Genomic DNA, 23002 nt, shown 5'->3' on the forward strand with positions numbered 1-23002 from the left:
GGGCTGAAGTAGGATAGTCCTGGGCTAGAGTTGGAGTGGGTTGAAATGGATGTAATGGTGTTGTGACCATCAGACAAGGAGTCATGGGGGGGCTTCTGCCCTCCCCCACACTGTACACTTGCTGCTCACCCCTGACCGATCTCTCGGGCCCAGCACCAACTCGTTGCCCCATCCCAGTGAAAACAGGGCCCCTTTAAAGCAGGCTTATTCTTGTGCTGGCATAGGACAGCTCAGTCATGTCATCAGACCGTGCAGCCAGCGTGGAGTTGAGGCTGAGGGCAATACTTGGCCCCAACAGGTAGGTGCTTCCTGGAAAAGGCATACTGACAGTGGATGGGCGGAGGCAGGTGGGCAGTGGCAGTGGTGGGAGGTTCCGCCTTCAACCCCGCTACGCCCCAGGCCTAACCTATCTTTTAGAGTTGTTCAGGGATAAACGGAGATCAATTAATGAATTTTAAGGACAGTTCTTTTATATAACGACCCTGGACCGAACACCCCCCAAACTGTTGGGGAATCCCAAGTCCCCTCAAATTTTTTAAAGTCACTTACCCCCTTCGGGGGAGTTCCTTGAGGCAGTGTGTGTGTGTGGGGGGGTGTCTGCGGAGATTCCCCTTCCCCTGCTGGCCTCCCTTATTGCTGCCAGCAGCCTTTTCAGCCATTTTTTTGGCCCGTTCGGGCCTCTGTAGTTTGGTGTGGCAGTCATTTTTGATGCTACCGCACATGTGCAAATAGCCTCTGTGAGGCCTGGCATGACCCAGGCCTCGCAGAGGCCATTTGCGCATGTGCAGCATCATCCAAAATGGCTGCCATGCTGAACTACAGAGGCCCGAATGGCCAAAAAAGTGGCCGAACGGGCTGCTGGCAGTAATAAGGGAGGCTGGCGGGGGGAGGGGGAACCTCCGCGGACCCCGCCGCTTCCTCAAGGATCTCCCCTGAAGGGGGTAAGTGACTTAAATTTTTTGTTGGAAAGAACAAAAAAACTTGCACCCCCCCGGACCAAACCGAACCAGGGGGAGTTTCGAGGGGATGCCGGGCTGAACTGGCCTGGTCAGGTTCGAGTCCGGTCTGGATTCGAACCGAACCAGGCCAGCCAGTTCCTTGCATATCCCTAGTTAAAATGGACTAGAATCAGACCCTTTCAGTCAGAAAATCATACCATTTACTACTAGCCAGCGTGGTGTAGTGGTTAGAGTGCTGGACTAGGACCGGGGAGACCCGAGTTCAAATCCCCATTCAGCCATGATACTAATTGGGTGACTCTGGGCCAGTCACTTCTCTCTCAGCCTAACCTACTTCACAGGGTTGTTGTGAGGAGAAACTTAAGTATGTAGTACACCGCTCTGGGCTCCTTGGAGGAAGAGCGGGATATTAAATGTAAAAAAATAAAATAAAAATAAAATAAATACTCAAGACATGAAAAACAAAGAAGGGACGGTGTTGCTTTCATAGTCAGTAAGGATATAACAATGACAGTACTTGGGTACAATGTGGACAGTGACCAACTAAGATCAATTAGATTTCATTTACAACCCTTTACCATGACAGTTTCCCAAGTCTATGGGTGTCACCCACTGGCTAACATTTAGTACAACAAACCTTGTTGAAGGCTTTTATGCTAGTGCAAAATTGTTGGTAGAGCTACATTTGATACTTGCATTCCAGACTAGTGTCCAGCAAACATGCTAGTGGCTACACAACAGCTGCACAACTGCAGTAGCAAGCCTCATTTATTTCAATGGGAACTTTTTGTACAAGGACATAAGAGTGTTATGGTGCTTGTGTGCCATCACTGGTCTCAGCACAACTGAACTAAGCCACCCTCTTACGCTAGCACACCAGGCGTCATTCCACATGCGTTTCCTTGTTCTGGACATTGGCCACTGTCTTTATGTCTTACCCCAGGTCTCTTGTGTTTTATTGTTACTGTGCAATGACTCTGTTTCTTATGCTTAACATTTTTGTTTTATATTGATCTTAAACTGCCATGTGGATCCTGGTGGATAAAAAGGAGGGATACAATTTTAAAAATAAATAAACATCTGAAATAAAAATGCATGCTGTCCCTGAGATCCTTGCAAAAAGGGATGATTACAACTGGGTTACATTCAACATAGCCAGCATAGTGAGAGTTGGACTAGGAACTGGGAGACCCAAGTCCAAATCTGCATTCTGTCATGAAATTCACTGGGTGAGTCTGGGTCCCTCATCTCTCAACCTAGTCTACCTTACAGGGTGGTTGTGAGGATAAAACATAAACCATGCACACTGCTCTGGGCATCTCAGGGGAAGAGTGGGATTTTAAAATGCACAAACAATAAAATGAACCTTCATCCCTGGACATACATCCTTGCATCTCTCTTACTCCATCACTCTATTTCAGCCTGCAAGTGTATGTTCAGGATTGGTTTTCACCGGGTGTTTCCATCCTCTTCGTATGTATTTTTACCCTTTTTTGTTATGGTTTGGCTAACAGTGTGACTGCATCTCTAGCAGCCACTGTGTGTTCTGATAAGGAACTTAGCATAAATGAAGATTTGTTGGGTGTGTGTGTGTGTGTGTTGTACATAAAGGGGCCAATTGTCTATTTGTATGCTTCAAGACATGGACAGGGTTTTTCCTTTTTCCTTCCGATATCCAGTACTTGCAACAGGAATTATCTTGATTTCCATTTTTTGGTTTTGGCTTATGTTTTATGCAGATCCCCATCCATGAAAGAAAGAGGCACGGGTGCTGCTTCTGAGCAGCTGTAAAGCACGCCTGTACTGCTCTTGAAGGTGGGATTGCTATGGGTCTAGTAAGAATTTTGAAAATGCAGTTCCGACATTACTTCCATTGGGAATTATGAGAGTAACATCGGAACTGCATTTCCCCAATTTTTTATTTTTTCAATATTCATATAATAAATTTATATAATTCATCTCATGGGTGTTTTGTGGCAATTTCCAGTGACTCATTGGGGCTGGAACATTTACGGAACACATGTTTTGTAATGCAGGCAAGGAGTCTTTAAGTAGACCAAGGTTGCTGTGCAAAAAAAAAAAAAAAGATAAAAGGAAAGGAAGAACACGCAGTTGTTTCCATGGCAATGATGAATATACCTCTTTTGTCAGTTGCTATTACAAAATTTTCAGTCCTAGCATGGAATTCAGTTTCACTTGGAGAACTCCACAAGTCATTCTTGGGGTGTTGACACTTCAGGTGGCTTTGAAACAATGGACACTTTATTACCAGGGAGAATTAAAAACATCCACATGATGAAGCAAGAGCCCAGTTGGTGGGTGGAGCTGCTAATGGAGCAGGCCGTGATTCAGCAAGAAGGTGTTATCTTGATCTACAACCTGTGCATCCATTGTGTAACCTCCTTCCAGTGTCTTTGACCACTACATTTTCTCTGTTCTTCTACACTTGCTTGTTTAGTGTGATGAAATAAGTTACCAAATCTGAGCAGTGAACACCATTACTCTCTTTATCTGTTCTGGGTAACAATAACACCGACTTTCATTTCCAGAGGAGGTTGGCTACTCAGGGGAGATTACCAAATATGTTAGTTAGGTGTGTGTGTGTGTTCCATCTTGGAAAAGAATAAATCATTAAAGATGGTATTTATTCTTACAATATGTGGTATCTTTCAGGGTCAGCCTCATAATAAGGTGAACTCAGGCAGTCAGGTGGCAGATTGTCAGAAGAGGGGGGCAGATGCTGTCCCCTGATGCCACTGCCCCCCACCCCGACCCACCCGCCAGCCTCCAGCTTATCTGCCATTGTTCAGAAGCAGCAGCAGCAAAAACCACTTCTCCCCAGGAAGCTAGATTTGAAAGGGGGGCGGGCAGAGCTGAAGAGGAAGTGTGGAGAAGAGGAGAGTAGTGGGGAGACACTCTAGTCCACCAATGTATATTTATTGCCATGGAAACCATTCCTGACAATCACTACTTTTGAACAAAACATCACTTCCATATCTCGGATCAGAATGCACACACCTCCACTGTTTTGGAAGCAACAAGATGGAGACAGACAACAAAACAGCAGGCACAAAGTGCTACATACAGGCTCCTGTCTCCAAAGGAACCAATAATTCTTAGACACAATTAGAGCTGGAATGACAGCATTTGTTTTTATTCCATTCCTGAAACACTTGGGTTAAAATAGATCCTCACAGCAAAAGAAGCATTCTGCGATGGGCCGAGAAATGCTAGTAATTGCTAGCCCCTGCTGATTTCCCGGAATTCTTCAGCTGTGCTTCATTATAGAGCCCCCTCCCCCGTGCCACAACTAACATGTCAGATTTGTATCGTGAAATCAGGAGTAAATGTGGCTTGACTCATTCCAAAACTGTCACTGAAGTACACTGCAGTATCTTTTATAAATGGCGAGTCCATATTTGGACTTTAGCAGCATAGACAAATTACATTCCTGGATTCTTCCAAATACAAGAGATGGATGGTTTTGTGAGAGTAGAGGCTGATTCACAGGAAACCCCCCCCTGCATTTGTGACTCTTTCCACTCTGCAAAACTCCAGAAAGGGATTGAGAATTAGGTTTCAAACTTCAGGTTGAATACAGTTTGAACACATGTTGAAATAGAAATATATATTTCATACATGTTCAAATTGCATTCAGCTTGACAGTGGCTCAACAGCCACTGTCAAAAGGTACTGAAAACTGTCAACTCATGTTGAACTCAACATATTAAAATGGCCAATGTTCATTGGTGCTGTGGAAAGGAAGTACATTGTAATAACTCCCTTATTATCAGGACTGGAATATGTAATCGATGAAGATACTTGCTCTAGGGATGTCATCAGTACAGAATCTGAAATTCCCTGGAAATCTTAGTATCTTGAGGAAAAGATATGTGGGTTCACACAAAAATATAGAATAGGATGGGAAACATCAGACCTTGAACTTATCAATCATTTCTGTCTGTTTTGGAGAGCCACATGCATTAATAGAAAATTCTACAATTAGCATCCAGTCAGCAAACTTCAACTGTGTTTAATGTTATGCCAAAGGTGCATGCAGACCCATCTTTGGGCAGGGTGAATCAGGGCTCTTGCCCCGAGACCCACACAAGCCTGGGCAGGGCTCACATACACTTCTTGGCAGAGAGGGATCAGGGCTGTGAGTGTGAGTGTGAGTGTGTAGTTTGTCACAGACAACCTTGGCACTCATGCTGGCTGATAGCTGTGGTGACACCTGCTAATGGTTTAGCTTTGGCAGTGGCAGGTTGAACCTGTCAGGGCTGACCTCGGCAGCTGTGTGGGGCCAGATGGGAAGAAGCAAGGCTAGACATAAGCAGTGCTCAGAGACCCCAGGACTTCTGAGGGGGTGACCTTTTAATCCTGAAAAGGCCTGCACAGGCCATTTGGAACCTAGGGAATGGTGAATTGACATCTATCGTAGCAGTTTATAGGAAGGCCAGCCCCCAAGAGAAAGTGTGATGCTCTTTTGGAATGCAGTAAATAACTTGTCTTGATGGTAACATGTTGAATTGTTTATTAGTTATTTGTCAGAGGCTGTTACAGGAAGCAGTCTTTAAAGGAAGTGGGCAAGAGCAATATATAGCTATAGCAGGAGCAGTAGAGGGCAGCAGAAGAGATTGGTATTCAAGGTCTTTCTCCTGGAAGTGCTACCAAGTTATTTTCTGGTTTCTAATCATTTTCAGGAGAAGAAAGTAGATTCTGAGCTCCCTGCTCCCCTCAAAGGGCCAAAGCAGTAAAATATGAACATTACAATTCTCTACACTCGCTAGGGGTTAGTTTGCAGCAATGTAGATTACCAGGTCTTCAGTTACTATTGATGCAGCCCACAGAGTCCTAACTTCTAGGGATCTGGAAAAAGAAGCTTCCTCACTCGAGCCCTATCATTCATGCCTGAGGCAGGGAATGAGGACTGAAATCTGAGACGTAGAGTCACCACAGTACTGGTGGTAAGTCTAATGATCACATGGGAAAGACACTTCACATCCTTGTTTTTAGAGCTATTATGGGAAATGACTTGCCTAGCCACCATGAGGTTGCTGGTTTGAATCCCCACTGGTACCTATATCGGGCAGCAGTGATATAGGAAGATGCTGAAAGGCATCATCTCACACTGCGCAGGAAGAGGCAATGGTAAACCCCACCTGTATTCTAACAAAGAAAACCACAGGGCTCTGTGGTCACCAGGAGTCAACACTGACTCAACGGCACACTTTACCTTTAATATGGTCAGATATTGAAAGGCAGAATGTCTTTTCAGTCTCTGCAGCATCCCACTCTGATACTCAGCATCAGCATGGAAAATGTGCACTTTGGTATAACAGTAGCTTAATTTTACATTATTTATTTAGTAGTCGCCAGCATGGCAAAGCTTGGGGAGAGCTGGAGCATGTTATTAACAGGATAAGATGTAGAATAGAAGTTGTGTCCATACTTGGAAGTAAGAGACAAGAAATGCAATATGGATTAAGTAGGACCACCACTTTATAGTTAACTTTTACATTAATATCTGCAGTTTGACCAATCCAGCCAAGCTTCACAGAGGGAGGGTCTGCAGAAGCTAGGTCTTTGTCTTTGAACCAATCGGCTCCTGTCCAAATGCTAGCCTGCTCTCATCATAGGAACATGGGAATCTGCCTTATATTGAGTCAGACCATTGGGCCATCTAGCTCAGTATTGTCTACACTGACGGGCAGCAGCTCTTCAATTTTCAGGCAAAAGTCTTTCCCACTCTTACCCAGTGGCTCACCTAGGGCATAAAGGAGCTTGGACCTGAAGGGATTCAGTGCCCCCCCAATTTTTTACCTGTGGCTACCGCCACTGCTGCTCCTGTTGGGGGGGGGGTTTCCAAATGATCAGGGGGCCTCCCCAGAGGCCTGTTGCCCCCCATGCCTGCCCCACCGATATTTGTCATCCTCACTACCGGGGGGTGAGTGACCATGTGGAGGTCTCCTGCCGGTGGCAGAGGCAGCAGGCTGTGGACACAGTGGCTGGTTGGCCTGTCAGCAGGCATACCTGCGCAGTGAGTATCAAGCGTCACATGCCCATGATGTCACAGGCATGTGGCACTCCTCACTGCACAGGCATGCTCACTGAAAGGCCAACTAGCCACTATGTCCATGGCCCATCACTGCCGCCACTACCAGGGGAAGGCCTGTTCCTCTCGCCACTCACCCCACATCCGCCAGCAGTGAGGATGACAAATAGCAGCAGGCATGGGCAAGTGGCTCAGTGGCAGGGCTCTGGGGAGCCCCCCCCCCAATCATTTGGAGCCCACCTCGCTGACAGAGGCCATGGACCTGATCCCCAAGGTCTGTGGCTAAGTCTGTCTCTGTTCTTACCTGGAGATGCCAGGATTGAACCTGGGACCTTCCGCATGCAAAGCAAATGCTTTGCTATTGAGCTATGGTTCCTTCCAGTTACCACCAAACATCCTGCCTGCATGCTGGGTTCAGCTACAACTCTGTGCACCCACCCACCCCCAGCACTTCCCACACCATAAATAAAGTAAAATATATATGAGACCTCATAATTTCACTATGCGATTCCTTTATATTTTAAAGTTTGGTGTCATTACGAACCTGATTCAACCACAGATCTTGCATTTTTGCCTAATTTCATCAGTATGCACAGCTACCCATCCAAATGATGTCACTTAGCAGAAGAGCTTCTTAAAGATTGCTAACATGGTATAGCAGTTAGACTGTTCGACCAGCTTCAGATGCCTACCACAAAGTTTACTGCTTGAATTTGGGCCAGTCATTATACCTCAGCCTAACCTACTCCACATGATTCTTGTGTGGATAGGGGAACCATATACACCATCTTGAACTCCTTGGAGCAAGGAAGGGATGATAAATAGATCCTGAAGTAGACAGTTTGCAGTTTCAGCAGTCTAGATTGCCAGCCTATCACCTGGGAATAAGTCAGAATGGATTGGCAGTGGATTCAGCACATCTTTAAAAATGCATAATTAAATTATGAAGGTCACTGCCAAAATATATGGTAATTACCACTAGCTTAGAAAGGGGATTGGACATCTGCATGGAAGATAAATCTATCAATGGCTATTTGTCATGGTGCCAATACGGAGTGTCCAAGTTCAGAGACTGGCTGGATAGCAGTTGCTGGGGGAATGTAACTGCTTTCAAATGCCGCTTGTGCATGTACCAGAGGCATTTAGTTGAGTTCTCTGGGAAGAGGATTCTGGGCTTGATGGACTTTTGGGCAAATCTAGCAGGGCCTCTGATCTGATTCAATGTCATTCTGAAATAGATTCTGTAATATGGTGGCAGCAGCAGCTACTGCAAAAATTATTATTATTAAACAAACAAACAAGCACCACCACCACCGGTAAGAGTATTTCAGAATAATTTTTTGGCAAGCAATGTAGGGCAAGCTATAGAAATGTTAGCAGAGTAAGAGAAAAGAGATTGGCTGACATACTGTGCAACATTGCATTCAAGCAGTTGTGCAAGAGCATTGTTGTGCAAATGCAAAGTTTCACAACAGTGAGGTCATTCTATATAACAACTGCACTGTCAAGCAACTCCAGTGGAATGTGACATTTGCACAGTTGCATAAGCACAGAATTTGTACAAATGAATTTCATTAAATAGATGAATGAAGTCTATTGAATGAATGAAGGCTGCACGACTCCAGTTGCAGTTTTTGTGCAACACTTTGTGCAATTCTGTGAACATTGCATTCTAGCAGATACAACAGAAAAGGAAATTAGTTTTAGGGGTGAATAAGATGCTGGGTGTCTGAACAAAACACTTTGTGTTGACAGGCATTTTATGAGGACTGCCTGATTGCATGGCTGTGGTATCCACTGTGTGCTAAGGTATGTTCCTGGAGTCAGCACAATGGTTGCAGAAGGAGGTCTTGAGGGGCTGCAGTCAGTGTAGGTGAAACTGGGCAGAAGGCAAGACTACAGAGATGTAAGATTAAGAGCACAAAGAACAGACAACCAACTGCAGCCCATCTCTGTGTGGTAGAGCTGAAAACACAGCTGGATGAGAGGGAAACAAAAGGCAGCACTAGCAGTGCCTGAACAGAAAGCAAAAAATCCTTTATTGTACACAGTACAGAATGTAATGCAGCTTTGCAGGAGATATATTATATAGTCCTGCTCAGGCAATAGTCATTTCACATCAATCCTCAGATTAACCCTTTCTGCACTATTGACTTCCCATTCCAAATAATAATAATAATAATAATTAATAATAAAAAGCTAACCCCACTGGTTTGGTTAAGCCCTGGGGCATGATGGGGGTGTGGCAGCAGTTTGCCGCTGCTGCCCTGTGCTCTGTGACAGGCCACAGTCAGGCCACATGATACATTCTGGGGAGAGTTGCTGAGTCGTCTACAAAGAGTTAATCTTCATACTTAAAAAAAAAAAAAGTGAAGTTAGTCAAAAACCCAAACAAAAGTTATGAAAGCAGAAAAAGAAATCCTATACAGCATTTACAACAAAACATGGAGCCCACAGGGAAAGATATGTCTATACGGGTCAAGCATGTTACAGGTGCATGCCAATGTGACTCCCAGGCAGGAGAAGAAGGAATTTCAGAAGGATCCAGAGACGTTCTATATATACCGAGTTACTCTGACCTTCTCCCACCACTTGCATTTTTACAAATCCAAGTTGTAGTATATATTTTTTAAAAAACCTTTCAAAATATGCTGCTTGCATGAAGCACCTCAGCGAAGGTAACACAACCTACAAATTAAAAATACACACTGCGTGTCTCTTCTGCTTGCAAGCTCAATGAGGCCTGGAAAAGGTAGTAACTTGGCAGTGCTGCCATAGGGTCAAAACTGCCATACCTTGCGGAAGTTCCAATGTCTGGGGGTGTCGTGTATTATATACATACAGTTCCCAGTCACAGAAAAAGCCAAGCCACCCGCACTTGCTGCCGTGCAGGAACACATTCCAGATACACAGCACACTGTGCCAAGTGTCCTGAGCAGTGCAGAAAAGCACAAAGCAGATCTGCACAAAATGGGTCCAAAGAGGCCACTCAAGCTGCAGCACTCTTAGCATCAATGCTGCTGGGAGCAAGAAAGCAACACCTTTGCCAAAAGGTGGATTTGCCTTAAATACAAAAACCTACAAAAAACCTGGTTACAAATGTTGCCCCACAACGTAAAAAGAGTTTCGACCAAGTCCCCCTGCGCCCTAAAAGCAAGCCATTCATGCACAGCCTGAAAAAGAGAGAAGTGGCAAAGTGCTGGCTGGGCTCATAGGGGTCTGGTGCCTAAGTGCTGCCTTTTCGGTTGGGCTGCTCATGATGGACCAAGGGGATGGGGCGGGAAAGGAAAAGGAAGCCTTCCTCAGATCGAAGAGCTGTGCACTGAGAACCCAGAGCCAACCCAGCCATGCCAGAAGCACCACACTAAGCTGCGACCCATTCCAAAGGGCTTGTACACTGCTTTGGTTGCCCTCTGCAAATCAAAGCCCTTTGCATTACACAAGGTAGATACAAGGATTGTGATTGTTACAAAGCATATTTTCTTGACAATTTGCTAGCCACACACTTAGTCAAGTCCTGTGAACATGTGTACCACACATGTGCCTAGCAACAGGGCCCAGAAGACAGCTGCACAGGGAACACCCTCTCCAACCTCTCTTCATGGTTGCAGCCGAAGTGATCAGCAACCAGGAGGTCCTATTTGCTAGGCATGCTAAAGTCTGTCTTCAGGTGGAGGGCCATGAAAGGTTTTAGGCTCTTCCAATAATATTTGCAAAGAGCAGTTTTATGAACAGCAGAAAATCTTTACAAAAACCATTTGCCCTTATTTGTTGGAACTGGAGTCTCCAATGTCAACATCAGCAAGTCAGTAAGCAAAGCCCTCTGCATAGGGGAGGTTGCTGCAGTGATCCAGGTCAAGGAGGTATGCAGAGTTATCTTCAAAATGTGTCAGAGGTAAGGTGTCATCTTCATTCACATGGCAGTCTTGCTCAGCTTTCAAAAATGGGCGCTGATTGTCGGGGAAGGCCATGGAGAAGAGAGCATCAGGGTCACAAACAAACTTATAGACATACCGCTCTCCAGCCACCTGGAAGAAAAAGGCAGAACCTTCCATTAGGGTAATACAGGCGAGGAAGAACAGGTAGGTGTGTACGTGCATGTGTGAGCAGTTATAGTATGTCATTCAAAGGTTACTTTTAATCTTATAAAAATACTTTTCCTTCCTCAAGCAGTGTTAATGTATCTCCTCAAAATCTGGTGCAGGGGTGTGTGTCTGGAGGAAGCAGGGGCTTTTCTAACCGACTCCTTTCATAAACCATACTCTAAACTAGACTCTCCAGAACTGCCTTTGATCCTTTCCAGGTTGTCCCCATATTATTTTAACTAGGGCTGAGCACAACTCTGTAAGTTCACTGCAGCAGTGCAGAATTTAGCTTGGGAAGCAGAATTAGTCATCCCAAGAACCTCAGTTTTCACGTAAGGGGAAAGAGAGAGAGAGAGAGAGAGAGGTTCTAACCCCTAAGCTTGCAAAAAAATAAGTGTTCAAGGATGTAGGCTTGTGAAATTTCAGAATCGGGGAGTGGGATAGGGACTGAGCAGGATTTCCAATGAATATGGTGAGAGCTCCAGTGCCGTGTAGCACTTTGAAGATTTTTTTCATTTAAAGCACAGAGTACACTCTGTCCTGCCAATATCCTTTCCAGAAGAAATAAACTGGAGCAGGTGGCACTCTGGAAGCAGATAGGCTTATTGTGGGCATAGCTGAATTTCTTTCTATTAAGGCTGCATGATGTGTGCTCCATGTGGGAGAAGGAGCGACCTCATTCTTCCTGGAGGGGAGCCTATGGGAGACATCTTGTCATTTTCAGCTTCCAACGTTCACCTTGGCAAAGAGTCTCAAAGTCTAGAAGATAAGTTGCTTGTCAACTTCTAGACAATTTCAGCTGCAGTGAATGTGCTCTGAGATGAATCTGATAAAGGGATTCTACAGGCTTTAGGACACTGTCAGTTTCACTCAAAGGTGTTCGTTTGTGCAGCAACATATAGCCACCAAGTAACTGAACATTAAAAAAGACATACTACAAAAAGGGACTAAAATATTATGAACATGGCACAAGTGCGAGGTTAAACTTGTCAATAACCACTTCATATAAAACAGGCCAGGACTTGTGCAACTGTAATAGTAGTTTTTCTTCTTTCCGGGAGGGAAAAATCTCTCCCTGCCCCTGCCAATATAATTTTGCAGTTTGAGGGCTGGGAAAACACAATACCCCCTTAATGAAAGTACAACTTCAAGGGAAGTCATGTAGATTGTGCAGAACAAGTGAGAAAGAGAACTCTTTTTTGGTATTATAAAGTGATTGTCTGGAAAGGCGCCATGAAAGAGTCTCTCGGCTGCCTTCTCTCCAATTAGGCAGATGGGGTAAGAGGAAGGCTAGTCCTTAACAGCTATTCATCCTTGTGCCAAAGATCATTCCCATACTGTTCCCAAGTAGCAGGGATGTTCAGAGCAAGGGGTGAGATACTTGCCTTTTGCATTATGCCCTTTTCATAGTAGTAACGAAGAGAGCGGCTGAGCTTGTCGTAGTTCATAGCTGGCCGATTCTTCTGGATTCCCCACCGACGAGCAACCTAAGAATATAAAATAATAGATGCATGATGCTGTGAAAAAAACAATTTTTTTTGCCAACCTGAAAGGCGTGCCAGAGAGAAAGATTCTAGGACCAAACCTATGATCTTTAAAAGCAAAACAAAAACACACACCCAGAAATGCTAACACCAGTTATGCAACAGCTTCCAAACAAGTTGTATGAAGGGCTCCATCTTTTTTTCTTTCTTTTCTTGCAGGAAGTATCTGGCCACAGAATATCACAGATTCCTGAAAACTGTCAGAGGCTGGGAAGATCATATGGGGGCAATAAGCATTTATAAGTGTATCCTCTCAAAAAGCCTGCAAGGTAGGATAAGCTGAGAGATAAGTGACTGGCTCAGAGTCACTCAGTGAGTTTAATGGTTGAATGGGGATTTGAACTGGGAATCCTCAGTCCTAGTCCAACACTTTAACGACTACATCATGCTGACTTCTCTGCTGAGTTTGCTGGGAACAGAAACATCTTGCAATGCATTTGCATCTCCTTTTTCCAAATATTCCATTCCAGTTCCCCGGATCACAGGACATATTTGATTTTGTGTGAATGCTCCTCCAGGACTCTCCTCTTTAAACTGCAGAGATGTTTCAATTTCTTTGAATCGCGTGACTGCACAGTGAATTGTGGGGATCCCTGCAGTGACAGGTGGGCGCCTGTCACTGTTACAGCACCTGCTAAAAGCAGCCAGCGCTGCACATGATTGGAAGAGCTCGCTTCCTTAATCTTGCTAAGGAGGTGGGTTTCATAATAGGGTTAAGGTGTGCTGGCCTGCCAGGATCAGGCCCAATCCCAGTAGTTCTTACACACAGCCTAACCCAGACTGGGCATCCCTAGCCTGGTTTTAGCTGCATGTGAGAACAGCCTCTATGTGTAGCCCCTCTGGAGGTGCATTTGATTCAAATCTGGCCCACCATCCAATTGAGTTTGACACCACCCTGACTTAAGCAATTTAAAATCCTGCTCACATAATTGTCCCCATTAAAAAAGCTATATTATAATGTTTAGTTATCTATCAACTATCAGCTTTTTATAAGGAAACTAAGAAAAGCTACAATGTGCAATTACCCTAGGCCCTAGGCTGAAGTTTGACTTGTCCAACAAGCCCATTAAGCATTTGCCTTCTGCCAGATTTCTTCAGGAATGGAGTTTGTTTTACTAGCAATAATCAATATGAGTTTAGTGGAGACACATCACTAAACTGTATGCACTTCACAATAATACAAAATGGCAAAGATCTTCAGATGGTATCAACTTAAACTAAGTACCCAGCAAGAGAAATGTAGGGAATCAGATCTATTCTCGTGGAATTCACAATGGCCATTTGGTGCTTTGAGAAGTCACTGAGGACCAGCTAAACAATTGGCCAAGGCACAGGGTATTGACTGAAAGTCCATTAGCATGTCGCACTTATTGACTGCAGTGGAAACCTGTTGTATTCTATCTAATAATCTTTTATGTTTTGTTATTGAGAAGTTTGTCCCAGTGGGGATCCTGTAGAGAGTGTGTGTGTGGGGGGGGGGGAGGGGAGTCAGAAATGAAAAGGGAGGAAAAGGAGAAGGAGAAAATGGAGTTGCTTCTGAATAAATTCTTAGTTAAATCTGCATAAAATTACTTTGTGTTTATGACGGAAGCAGCTATAAAACAAAACCATAGCCAGCAAGCCATGATCAGAAAACCTAACAGAGGCATGAATGTGCTCCTAATGGATTGCAAGAGCACCGAGTCAATTCTAATATGATTCTGGAGCAGTCGTGTAGAGGGGATTACTCATTTCAGCTCTCTTTGGGAGCAAGATCTGATGACATAAGCCTGTTGCCAACCAACCCACTGTTTCCCAGGGGATTTCTGGAATGGACAATCAGCCAGGCACTCAGAAAAGATTAATGGGATTTCCTAGCACTAAGTGCACTGAGACAGCCTGCATCCACCTGAAGCATTGCACAGGCCCAGATCAGCAATGTGAGCCAAATAAAGGTGTTTCCAATGGTTTCAGCAGCTAAAACACATAGTTGCACTTGTGCAGTGCACCAGCCAGACCAGTTTTTTATCAAAAGCAAAGAGGGAGAGAGAGAGGGGAAGTGAGAGGTACGGATGAATTAAATAGTAAGATCATCATCAGAGAAAGAAGGTCCTCAGCACCATGCATGATTGCAGCTCCTGAACACAGAAACGGATCTAGCTTCTACTATATACCTCTCTGCTGGCTGCAGGGCTTTAAAGAAGCAGGAAAATTTAAAACAGAACTACTAGCTAGCCCACACCCACAGTCCTCTCTTCCAACATAACCCACTCAAAGCTATGCTCATTATTGATCATAGGAGAGATGCCTCTGGAGCAGTATTCTCTCTAATTTTTATCATTTGTGTGCGGAATGAATTTTGTTCTGGGCAGCAGTATCAAGGCAATGTGTGCGCATGTGCATTCAGAATGGGGCCTTCCTGATTCAACCTGTGTGGGATCTGAAATTAACTGAGCAGACATCAAAAGAGTCTGAGCACATGCACACGTCTTAGAGGGAATACTGCTTTGGAATCAACTATAGGCAGCTATGCACACCAAACACTGCTTAGCAAGTTCAGCAGTGCACCAGTTACTGGAAAAGCTCTGCTGTGCTCCTCTTTTGTTTTTAAGCGAACTAATTGTAATATAGACTTTCTGACAGTATGCAGGATCAAGCCTTCCATAGCTGGCTCTGTGGTGGAAGCATGATCAGTTACATTTTGCATGTTCAGACACAAGTTCCTTGCATATGTATGCATCAGTGGGAAAAGAGCCAAAAAAGCATTGTCTATGCACAGATTCTAAACAGCCCCATAGCTATCGTTGCATAATCATCTCTGGCACACAGGCCTCAGTCAAACATTGTAACTTAAGAGCTTCCTGCTACATAGCATGGGGCAGAACATGAACTCCTTCAAAGCCCTTTTCATCCTCTCACTGGGCAATACTGCCAGAAAAAAAGATCGATTATCAGCCCTTTGATATTTTTAGGGAGCTCGCTTCCATTAGCTTGGGGCAGGAGTACAGAGATTTCCAATGGGAAGCTTTCACCTTGGGCATCAAGAGCCAAGGCCACACAATGTAGCTGTGCGTCAACCACTCATGTTGCTTTAGCCTTCTCACCAAAGGAAACACCAGCCAGCAGAGATTCATGGTTAAAGCATTTATAGATCAAAGCTGTGCCTATTCATAATGGAGATGGAGTGAAAAACGAAAGACTATCAAAGACCTTTGACTAGAGGGGCTGCCAAATTGTTGTCTGAAAAACCACAATTTCCATGGAGAGTGTACTATATATTATGGGTAATTACCCACCATGCACCGCTTGGCTGTGCAGCTGGTTTCAATTATTAGTCAAACAGCTTCCTCCCCTACACCATTCAGCATAACCCAGCACACCACAAGACTCCTCTCAGTAATTTCAAGGGTTTATTTACAAAACCAGCGTCTCCACAGGGCGACAAAAGAGCAAGGCCTGCAGCAACAGTGGAAATGAGCAGAAACCTTCCTCCAAGGCACAACGAAGTGTCTGAAGCTTAATGACGGGGGCGGGGACGGGGACACACAAAGAGGAGAGGGAGGAAGCCACGAACCAATGAGAGCAAAATGATAGGCTTGAGGAATCTACAACTAAAAATAAATGCTAGAAAGGTAGTAACTGTAATGACAAAAAGTCATGTATTTTCACAGTTTAAAAAACCTATAATGATAATATACTATCAACAGTACAGACTGCCACACACAAATAGACAAAACATCCAAAGATATATGCAGCATAGTTTGTTTGTTTTTGTGTGATATGAGCATAGGAAGCTGCCTTATACCAAATCAGACCCTCAGTCCATCTAACTCAGTATTGTTTGCACTGACTGGCAGTGGTTCTCCGAGGTTTCAGGCAGGAGTCTTTCCCAGCCCACCCTGGAGATGCCAGGAATTGAACCTGGGACCTTCTGCATGCAAACCAATGTTCTATTCCTGAGCTGGATCCAAACCCCTATAACTCCAGAGAATATGTAACTAGACACATCATGGTCAGCAAGGGTATAGGTATACATCCACATATAAGGGTGTAAAATTGTTCAGAAGTCCTTTGGTACAGATAAGATATTTCTTAATGTTCTGAATATACCTCTCAAGAGAAGGCTAGTTCATTCATCTGTTTTGGATTAGGCATGTGCCTCGAATGGGTTTTGTGTTCCATTCCGAGCTTGAAACGGAATGCAAATACCCCGAACATTCTGTTGGAACAACCAATCGTGGTGGTGGTTCTGACGCAATGAGCATGGAACACTTTGAGTGTTGCACGTGCCATTTTGGAGGTGTGTTTTTCTCTTGCTGACTGGTTTTGGCCCTGGCTTCTGATCTCCTTGCTTCTTGGTTGGCTTGCAACACTCAAAACATTTTACTTGGAACAGAGTTGTTCTCTTCTGAGCTTGAAACAGGTCCTTCATTTGAAGGATGTTCTGTTTCCAGCTTGAAATGGGAGATATATTCATGGGGAATATATCAACAGGAAAACAACAACCAATCACCCATTTACTACCAACAATAACCATGCACATGGACCGGACCTTTAAAAAGGAAAGACAAGTTCCCTACTAATGAAAATGACTAGGAAAAAGAAAACACTACCATAATAGTTTATAATTACTGCAAAGCCGCTGCAGAAACAAAGCAATCTCTCTAAGGTTGCTGAGAGCATTGTTTTTTTCTAGCCATTTTTAACAGCAAGGGATTTGCCTCGGTCCAATACATGTGAACCATTGTCACTGATTAGCAAATGAATGTTTGTTTCTCCCTGCTGGTATGTTCCTCATGACTAAAGATCATCCAAAATGGATGAATGCATTGGCTTTCTATTGGGATTTATTCAGAACATGAAGAGAATATTTTATCCATAATGGTAGACTTCTGAGCAATTTTATATCCAAGTGGGATTGTAGACTTTGATGTTTCTATCATATATGGGGGTGGGAGGATTTGTATTTTTAATGTGTTTTGTACTGTTCATGGTATGTTGCTATCTTTGTAGTTTTTCCAATGATATTAGCTTATTAGCATATTATGTTTAACACACATACAGCAGAATATTTTCTATATATAACCTGGAATCGAGGGGACTGTACCCAGGTTCACTTTTAAAATGAACGCATGTACAGAAATTGTGTACAATGATGTCGGGGAATGGCGGTCGCAGGGTGGGAGAAAGCAGGGGAACTTACCTCAATGGTGGGGAGAGCTCAACCGGTGCGCTGTGTGTCCTGCCTGCCACCCTGACTTGAGGTTGATTGTCATGGGCAATTGCAGCCCAGGGCGGCCCCAAAAGGGAAGAGTGCCTGGACAGGGACACTCATGCGTTCTGTGGGGACTCATGAATGTCTGCGAGTTCTCATGCGTTCTATGGGGACTCTCGCTAGACCTTGGAATGAGATCTCGTGAGATTGGCCAAGACCTTTATAAAAGGAGGACTGGCCAATGATGAAGGCCCAGTTGCCAATGAGGGCCTGTGCTGGCGAGTGTCCTGTGACTCGAATTAGGAATATCACCGGGTGGGGGCATTGTCAGAGTGAAACCAGCTCTGCCAAAGGTAGTGTCCTACAAACCTCTGAAGCTTGTTCCGACCTTGTCATTCTGCCCAGGCACTTGAAGACCCGGAAAATGTGCATGTGTACAGACACTTGTATGCATGTAGAATATAATGTCTGAATAAGGCTTGTGCGACAATCCAATGGGACTGTTATTCTCAGTACACTTATTAGCTTCCTAGCACATACTTTAAAGGGTAGATTTATCATGCCTCTGCTTGTGAGAAAAGAGCATGCCTTGTGCCTGCAAAATGGGAAGTGGTTATGGAAAACCCTTGAATTATGCAAAATAACCAAAAGAAGAACAAAAAGTAAGGAATGGATTTTCACTGGACTCTGTATGTGTTGCCTACTTTTTCAATTTACAAAAAAATTGCTTTTTATATTGTGCACATTTGTAAACATTAAACAGCATTCCCCAAGAGCTCATAATAAAAACAGCAAGGAATGGGAAAGCATGAAACAAACAACAAAAGAGCAAGTCGGTATGAAGTAGAGAATCGACTGAGGGATAGGACTATCCAGGACTAATGGCAGTACATGAGCTTCAAAACAGAAACAAATCAGCAAACCCCTGCCACACAGAAGTGGGCATTTCAGGATTCTCTTTCTACCACAAGGCACTTACTTATTCTTGCATACCAAGCTCCTTCTACCCACTGTTCAATAGCGGGAAATTGGGGAGACTTTTGGAGCGGAAAGCATCAACCTCTTTGCCATCCACAAAGCTTGTTGAACCCATAAATATTTCATAAAGCTATAACTCAAATTATTAAAGAAAGAGGGTACCGATGAAAACAATGCAAGTCTAATAAAATGCTTCACTTCATGCTAAAATCTGTATCCTAAGGGCAACTCCAGTCTATATGCCCAAAGCCAGTTTGTGGGACCCTACATCTTCAACATCTGTCCTCCAAGGCCAAATTTGAGAAAGCAAGCTGGGAAGCCAGAATTTTCTGCTGGATCAGGCAAAGCCTGACGTCTAAAGATGCTGTCCTCATGGAGTTTAAAGGCACCTTCCACTCCTGAGACTGCAGTAGTATGCCAGAATCAATGCCCCATAAAAAACTAAGTCCAATTACATTTTATCTCAGATAAGTTTGCAACAGTTATTACAACAGCTGGACAAGATATTCTAAATACCAAGTCACAATCCAACCAAGATAAGGTGTCATTGCCTGATGATGATGATGATGATGATGAGGCACAGCAACAGCTAGACCAAGCAATTTTGTGCTCAACAGGTTCAGCATGAAATATGAAAAATGCAATTTGCACCCTCTGACCTTGAGAACTTACATTACCCATCTGACCTTGGGTGGACTGGAGAAGATACAACAAGGAGATTTATGCAGGGCCAGAAATGGTTTTATTTGCAGCTGCTCTGCCTGTTATGGCAGCCCTGAGCACCATTCATAAATGAGAGCTGCCATGTGCAGCCCTGAGAGTAAGTTAATAACCAGGACTTGCTGAGGAGACAGGTCTGTTTGCACAGGGATTGCCCTTGTCAAGGTACAATATGAATTACCCACATATTGCTGAGTACCACTGCTCAGCAATTAAATGAGACAGCTTTAGATGCTACAGGAAACACCAATAAGACATGCTTTGGTGCCATAATGTGCAAAAGGTGAAATCATACAACTCTCCCATGTAGGAGCCACCACTTCTCAGACTGATGCATCTCTACATGAGAGAGATGCACAAACTACCCTCCACATGTCAAGTGAATTTCCTCTTGAGAGCACTTCTAACATCTGAAGCTGCTCACATGATGTTCCATCTTCCTGTTCTCAACAGACATCCTGCCTGCCTGGGACTTCCAGTGCCAATAATCTATGGTCATGGATTACCTGCCCACCAGGCAGCTGTTGGGAGGCTTATGGAAGCTCCCTGGCAGTGGCCGGGGCTCAGGTTGCCCTGCCACTGGGCCTGCCTTGCTACCTGATAGGCATAGAAGGAGTTCAAGTGAACTATAGGCCTTTGCAGAGTGAATGATAGTGGAGGACTCAGTGGACCAGTTAGCTGGCAATATGACTGTTCTGAACAGGGTCACACTCCTCTCTAAGGACCAGGTTTGTATCCTGGGAGCACTGTTGCACTCAGCTTTGCTCCTAGATTGCTGTTGTGGTTTGGAGTACCAGCTATGCACACTGACGGCAGATAGAGACCTGGCCACCATGGATAAAGCTTTGATGGACTTCTAGATTGGACTACTGTAATGCGCTGTATGTGAAGTTGCCTCTGGTGGTTCAGAACTTGAGCTAGTGCAGAATGCAGCATCCTGGCTAGTCACAGATTTGGACTGGCTTCTCATGTGTCACCTCATTTGAAGTGATATTGGCTGCCAGTAGGTTTCGCAGTCTAATTCAAAGTGCTGCTGATTCTTACTTTTAAAACCCTATATGGCTTGACTCCTGAGTATCTCAAGGAGCATCTCCTCCTGTATGAGCCCCAGCAGTACTAAAGAGCTTTTGATAGGGTCCTGTTCAATTTTATGTGGGGACTAGATTCGCCTATACTAGAACCACGGCTTTTTCATTTGGAGGTGCAAATGTCCAGAACCTGCCTCCAAGAAAGAGCTACATAGTTTCCTCCCTGTTGTCTTGCTGCAAGAGCTTAAAAACTTGTTTCTATTTCAGATTGCCTTTTCTATCTGCCGATTTGACCTGCTATTGTTACCCCTTCTTTTATTACTATTCTTTAAAGGTGTATTACTTCTTGATTTAATGCTGTTTTATTGTTAAATTAATTTTTATTTTTTGTTCCCCTGGCTGCTTCCAGCTAAAGTAATTTGTCTTGCACTCTTGTCAGTGAGAAAAGCAGTAGCAACATTTCACACCAGCCAACCTAAGGCTTCATCCTTCTCTCTTTTCTTCTTGAATATAATTGCTGGATGATACAAAGCTACAGCTATTATAGCATTCATTTGAACATCAAGTGTTCATCTCTTCCTTTTGCTACATTCTGGTAGATTTCCAGACATTGTGTCAACTGAAATTAAAATTATTTTGTTTGACAACTGGAGACCAAATGCTGCAATAATGAGGATTTGGCTTTTCTCCAGGTGCTTACCTCTTCTGGCTCAATCAGCTTGAACTCCATGCCCCTGCCAGTCCAAGCAATGAAGTGGGCATTGGCTGGGTCATCAAGGAGTGTAACTAGGAACTGCCACAACTGGAGTGACCCTCGTCTCTGGTACGGAGGCCCTTCACGATATACTGCGGGCTCTTGCTTCACTTTACCTGTTTATAACAAAGAACACAAATTAGCCCCAGCATCCCAAGGGTCTTATCTTTTTCCCCTGCTATAGATTCCTCTGATTTCTCTAAACAGCTACAGACATTCTGCAGAGACCAGGTGAATTCAGAGCAGCATTCCCTGGAACAGGGATTCTCAGATATTGTCAACTATAACTCATCATATGACAGGACAGTGGTACATCTGCTGGTAAGCTCCAGACTAGATTACTGCAATGTGCTCTACATGGGGCTGCCCTTGTATGTAGTCTGGAAATGCAGCTGCCAGGTTGGCCTCTGGATCATCTCGGAGAGATCATGTTACTCCTGTATTGAAAGAGTTACACTGGCTGCCGATAAGTTTCTGGGCAAAATACAAGGTGCTGGTTATAATCTATAAAGCCCTAAATGGCTTGTGCCCTGGGTATTTCAGAGAACATCTTCTTTGTTATGAACCCCACCGCCCACTGAGATCATCAGGAGAGGTCCGTCTGCATTTGCTGCCAGCTCGTCCGGTGGCCACTCGGGGATGGGCCTTCTCCGTTGCTGCCCCAAAGCTTTGGAATGCACTCCCTGCTGAAGTAAGAGCCTCCCCATCTCTGACAACCTTTTAAGTCTTTAAAGATGCATCTGTTCACCCAGGCTTTTAATTAAATAGTGTTTTAATAGTTTTAACATTGTTTTAAAAATATTTTAGAATTTTAAATTGTTGTAATGTGTCAATCTTTTCTGTTATCATTTATTTTGTTTTAATTAATGTTTTAACCTTTCTGTTGTAAACCACCCACAGACATGAGTTTTGGCGGTATAGAAATGTGTAGTAGTGTGCACGGACCGGTTCGGAGGCCATTCTACTGGCCTCCGAACCGGTCCGGACAAGGGGTGGTTTTGGTTCGGGAGGGTTAGGGTGGGGGGTTCCATTAAGGGCGGGGGGGGCTTTACTCACCCCTCCTGCCCTTTCCAGCTTTGGCGCCATAATTCGTTTAAAAAATGCACTGCAGAATCGCTCTCCGCCCGCTCGCCGCTCCTATGGCTCCGGACTGGGGCTCCTTCTTGTCTTCAAAATCGGGCGGCAGGATACTTCCCTGCGGCCCCCTCAAGCCATTTTAGCTCTTTAAATCTCACCCCGGACCGAGTCCTATAGCGCTCGGGCGGGGGGCGGGGAGATGTCCGCCCGCCCGCCCCCTTCCCTGCCTTCTGCGAAGTGCAGGGAGCCTTCTGTGCGCATGCAGAAGGCTCCCTGCACTTCGCAGAAGGCAGGGAAGGGGGCGGGCGGACGGACGGACATCTCCCCACCGCCCACCCAAGCGCTATAGGACTTGGTCCGGGGCTAGATTTAAAGAGCTAAAATGGCTTGAGGGGGTTTGAGGGGGCGGCAGGGAAGTATCCTGCCGCCCGATTTTGAAGACAAGAAGGAGCCCCGGTCCAGAGCCATAGGAGCGGCGAGCGGGCGGAGAGCGATTCTGCAGTGCATTTTTTAAACGAATTATGGCGCCAAAGCAGCAAAGCGCGGGAGGGGTGAGTAAAGCCCCCCCCGCCCTTAATGGAACCCCCTACCCCAGTGCCGAACCGCAG

The 23002-nt window shown here is 44.7% G+C and overlaps 1 protein-coding gene across 5 annotated transcripts in view; it reads right to left on the reverse strand.

The window, feature by feature from the left end:
• Positions 1-9026: 9026 nt before the first annotated feature.
• ETV5 (ETS variant transcription factor 5) overlaps positions 9027-23002 on the reverse strand; it is a 50686-nt gene continuing 36710 nt past the window's right edge. For all 5 annotated transcript variants that reach the window (XM_053312152.1, XM_053312151.1, XM_053312153.1 and 2 more), the window contains 3 exons: positions 21264-21433; positions 12485-12586; positions 9027-11042 (listed from right to left, as the gene is read on the reverse strand). In XM_053312152.1, coding sequence (XP_053168127.1) covers positions 10821-11042; positions 12485-12586; positions 21264-21433 — 494 coding nt within the window. In that variant the 3' untranslated portion in view covers positions 9027-10820. The remainder of the gene's footprint in view (positions 11043-12484; positions 12587-21263; positions 21434-23002) is intronic.

The sequence above is a fragment of the Hemicordylus capensis genome, chromosome 3 (genome assembly GCF_027244095.1).
Source record: "Hemicordylus capensis ecotype Gifberg chromosome 3, rHemCap1.1.pri, whole genome shotgun sequence".
NCBI classification, from domain to species: Eukaryota; Metazoa; Chordata; class Lepidosauria; order Squamata; family Cordylidae; genus Hemicordylus; species Hemicordylus capensis.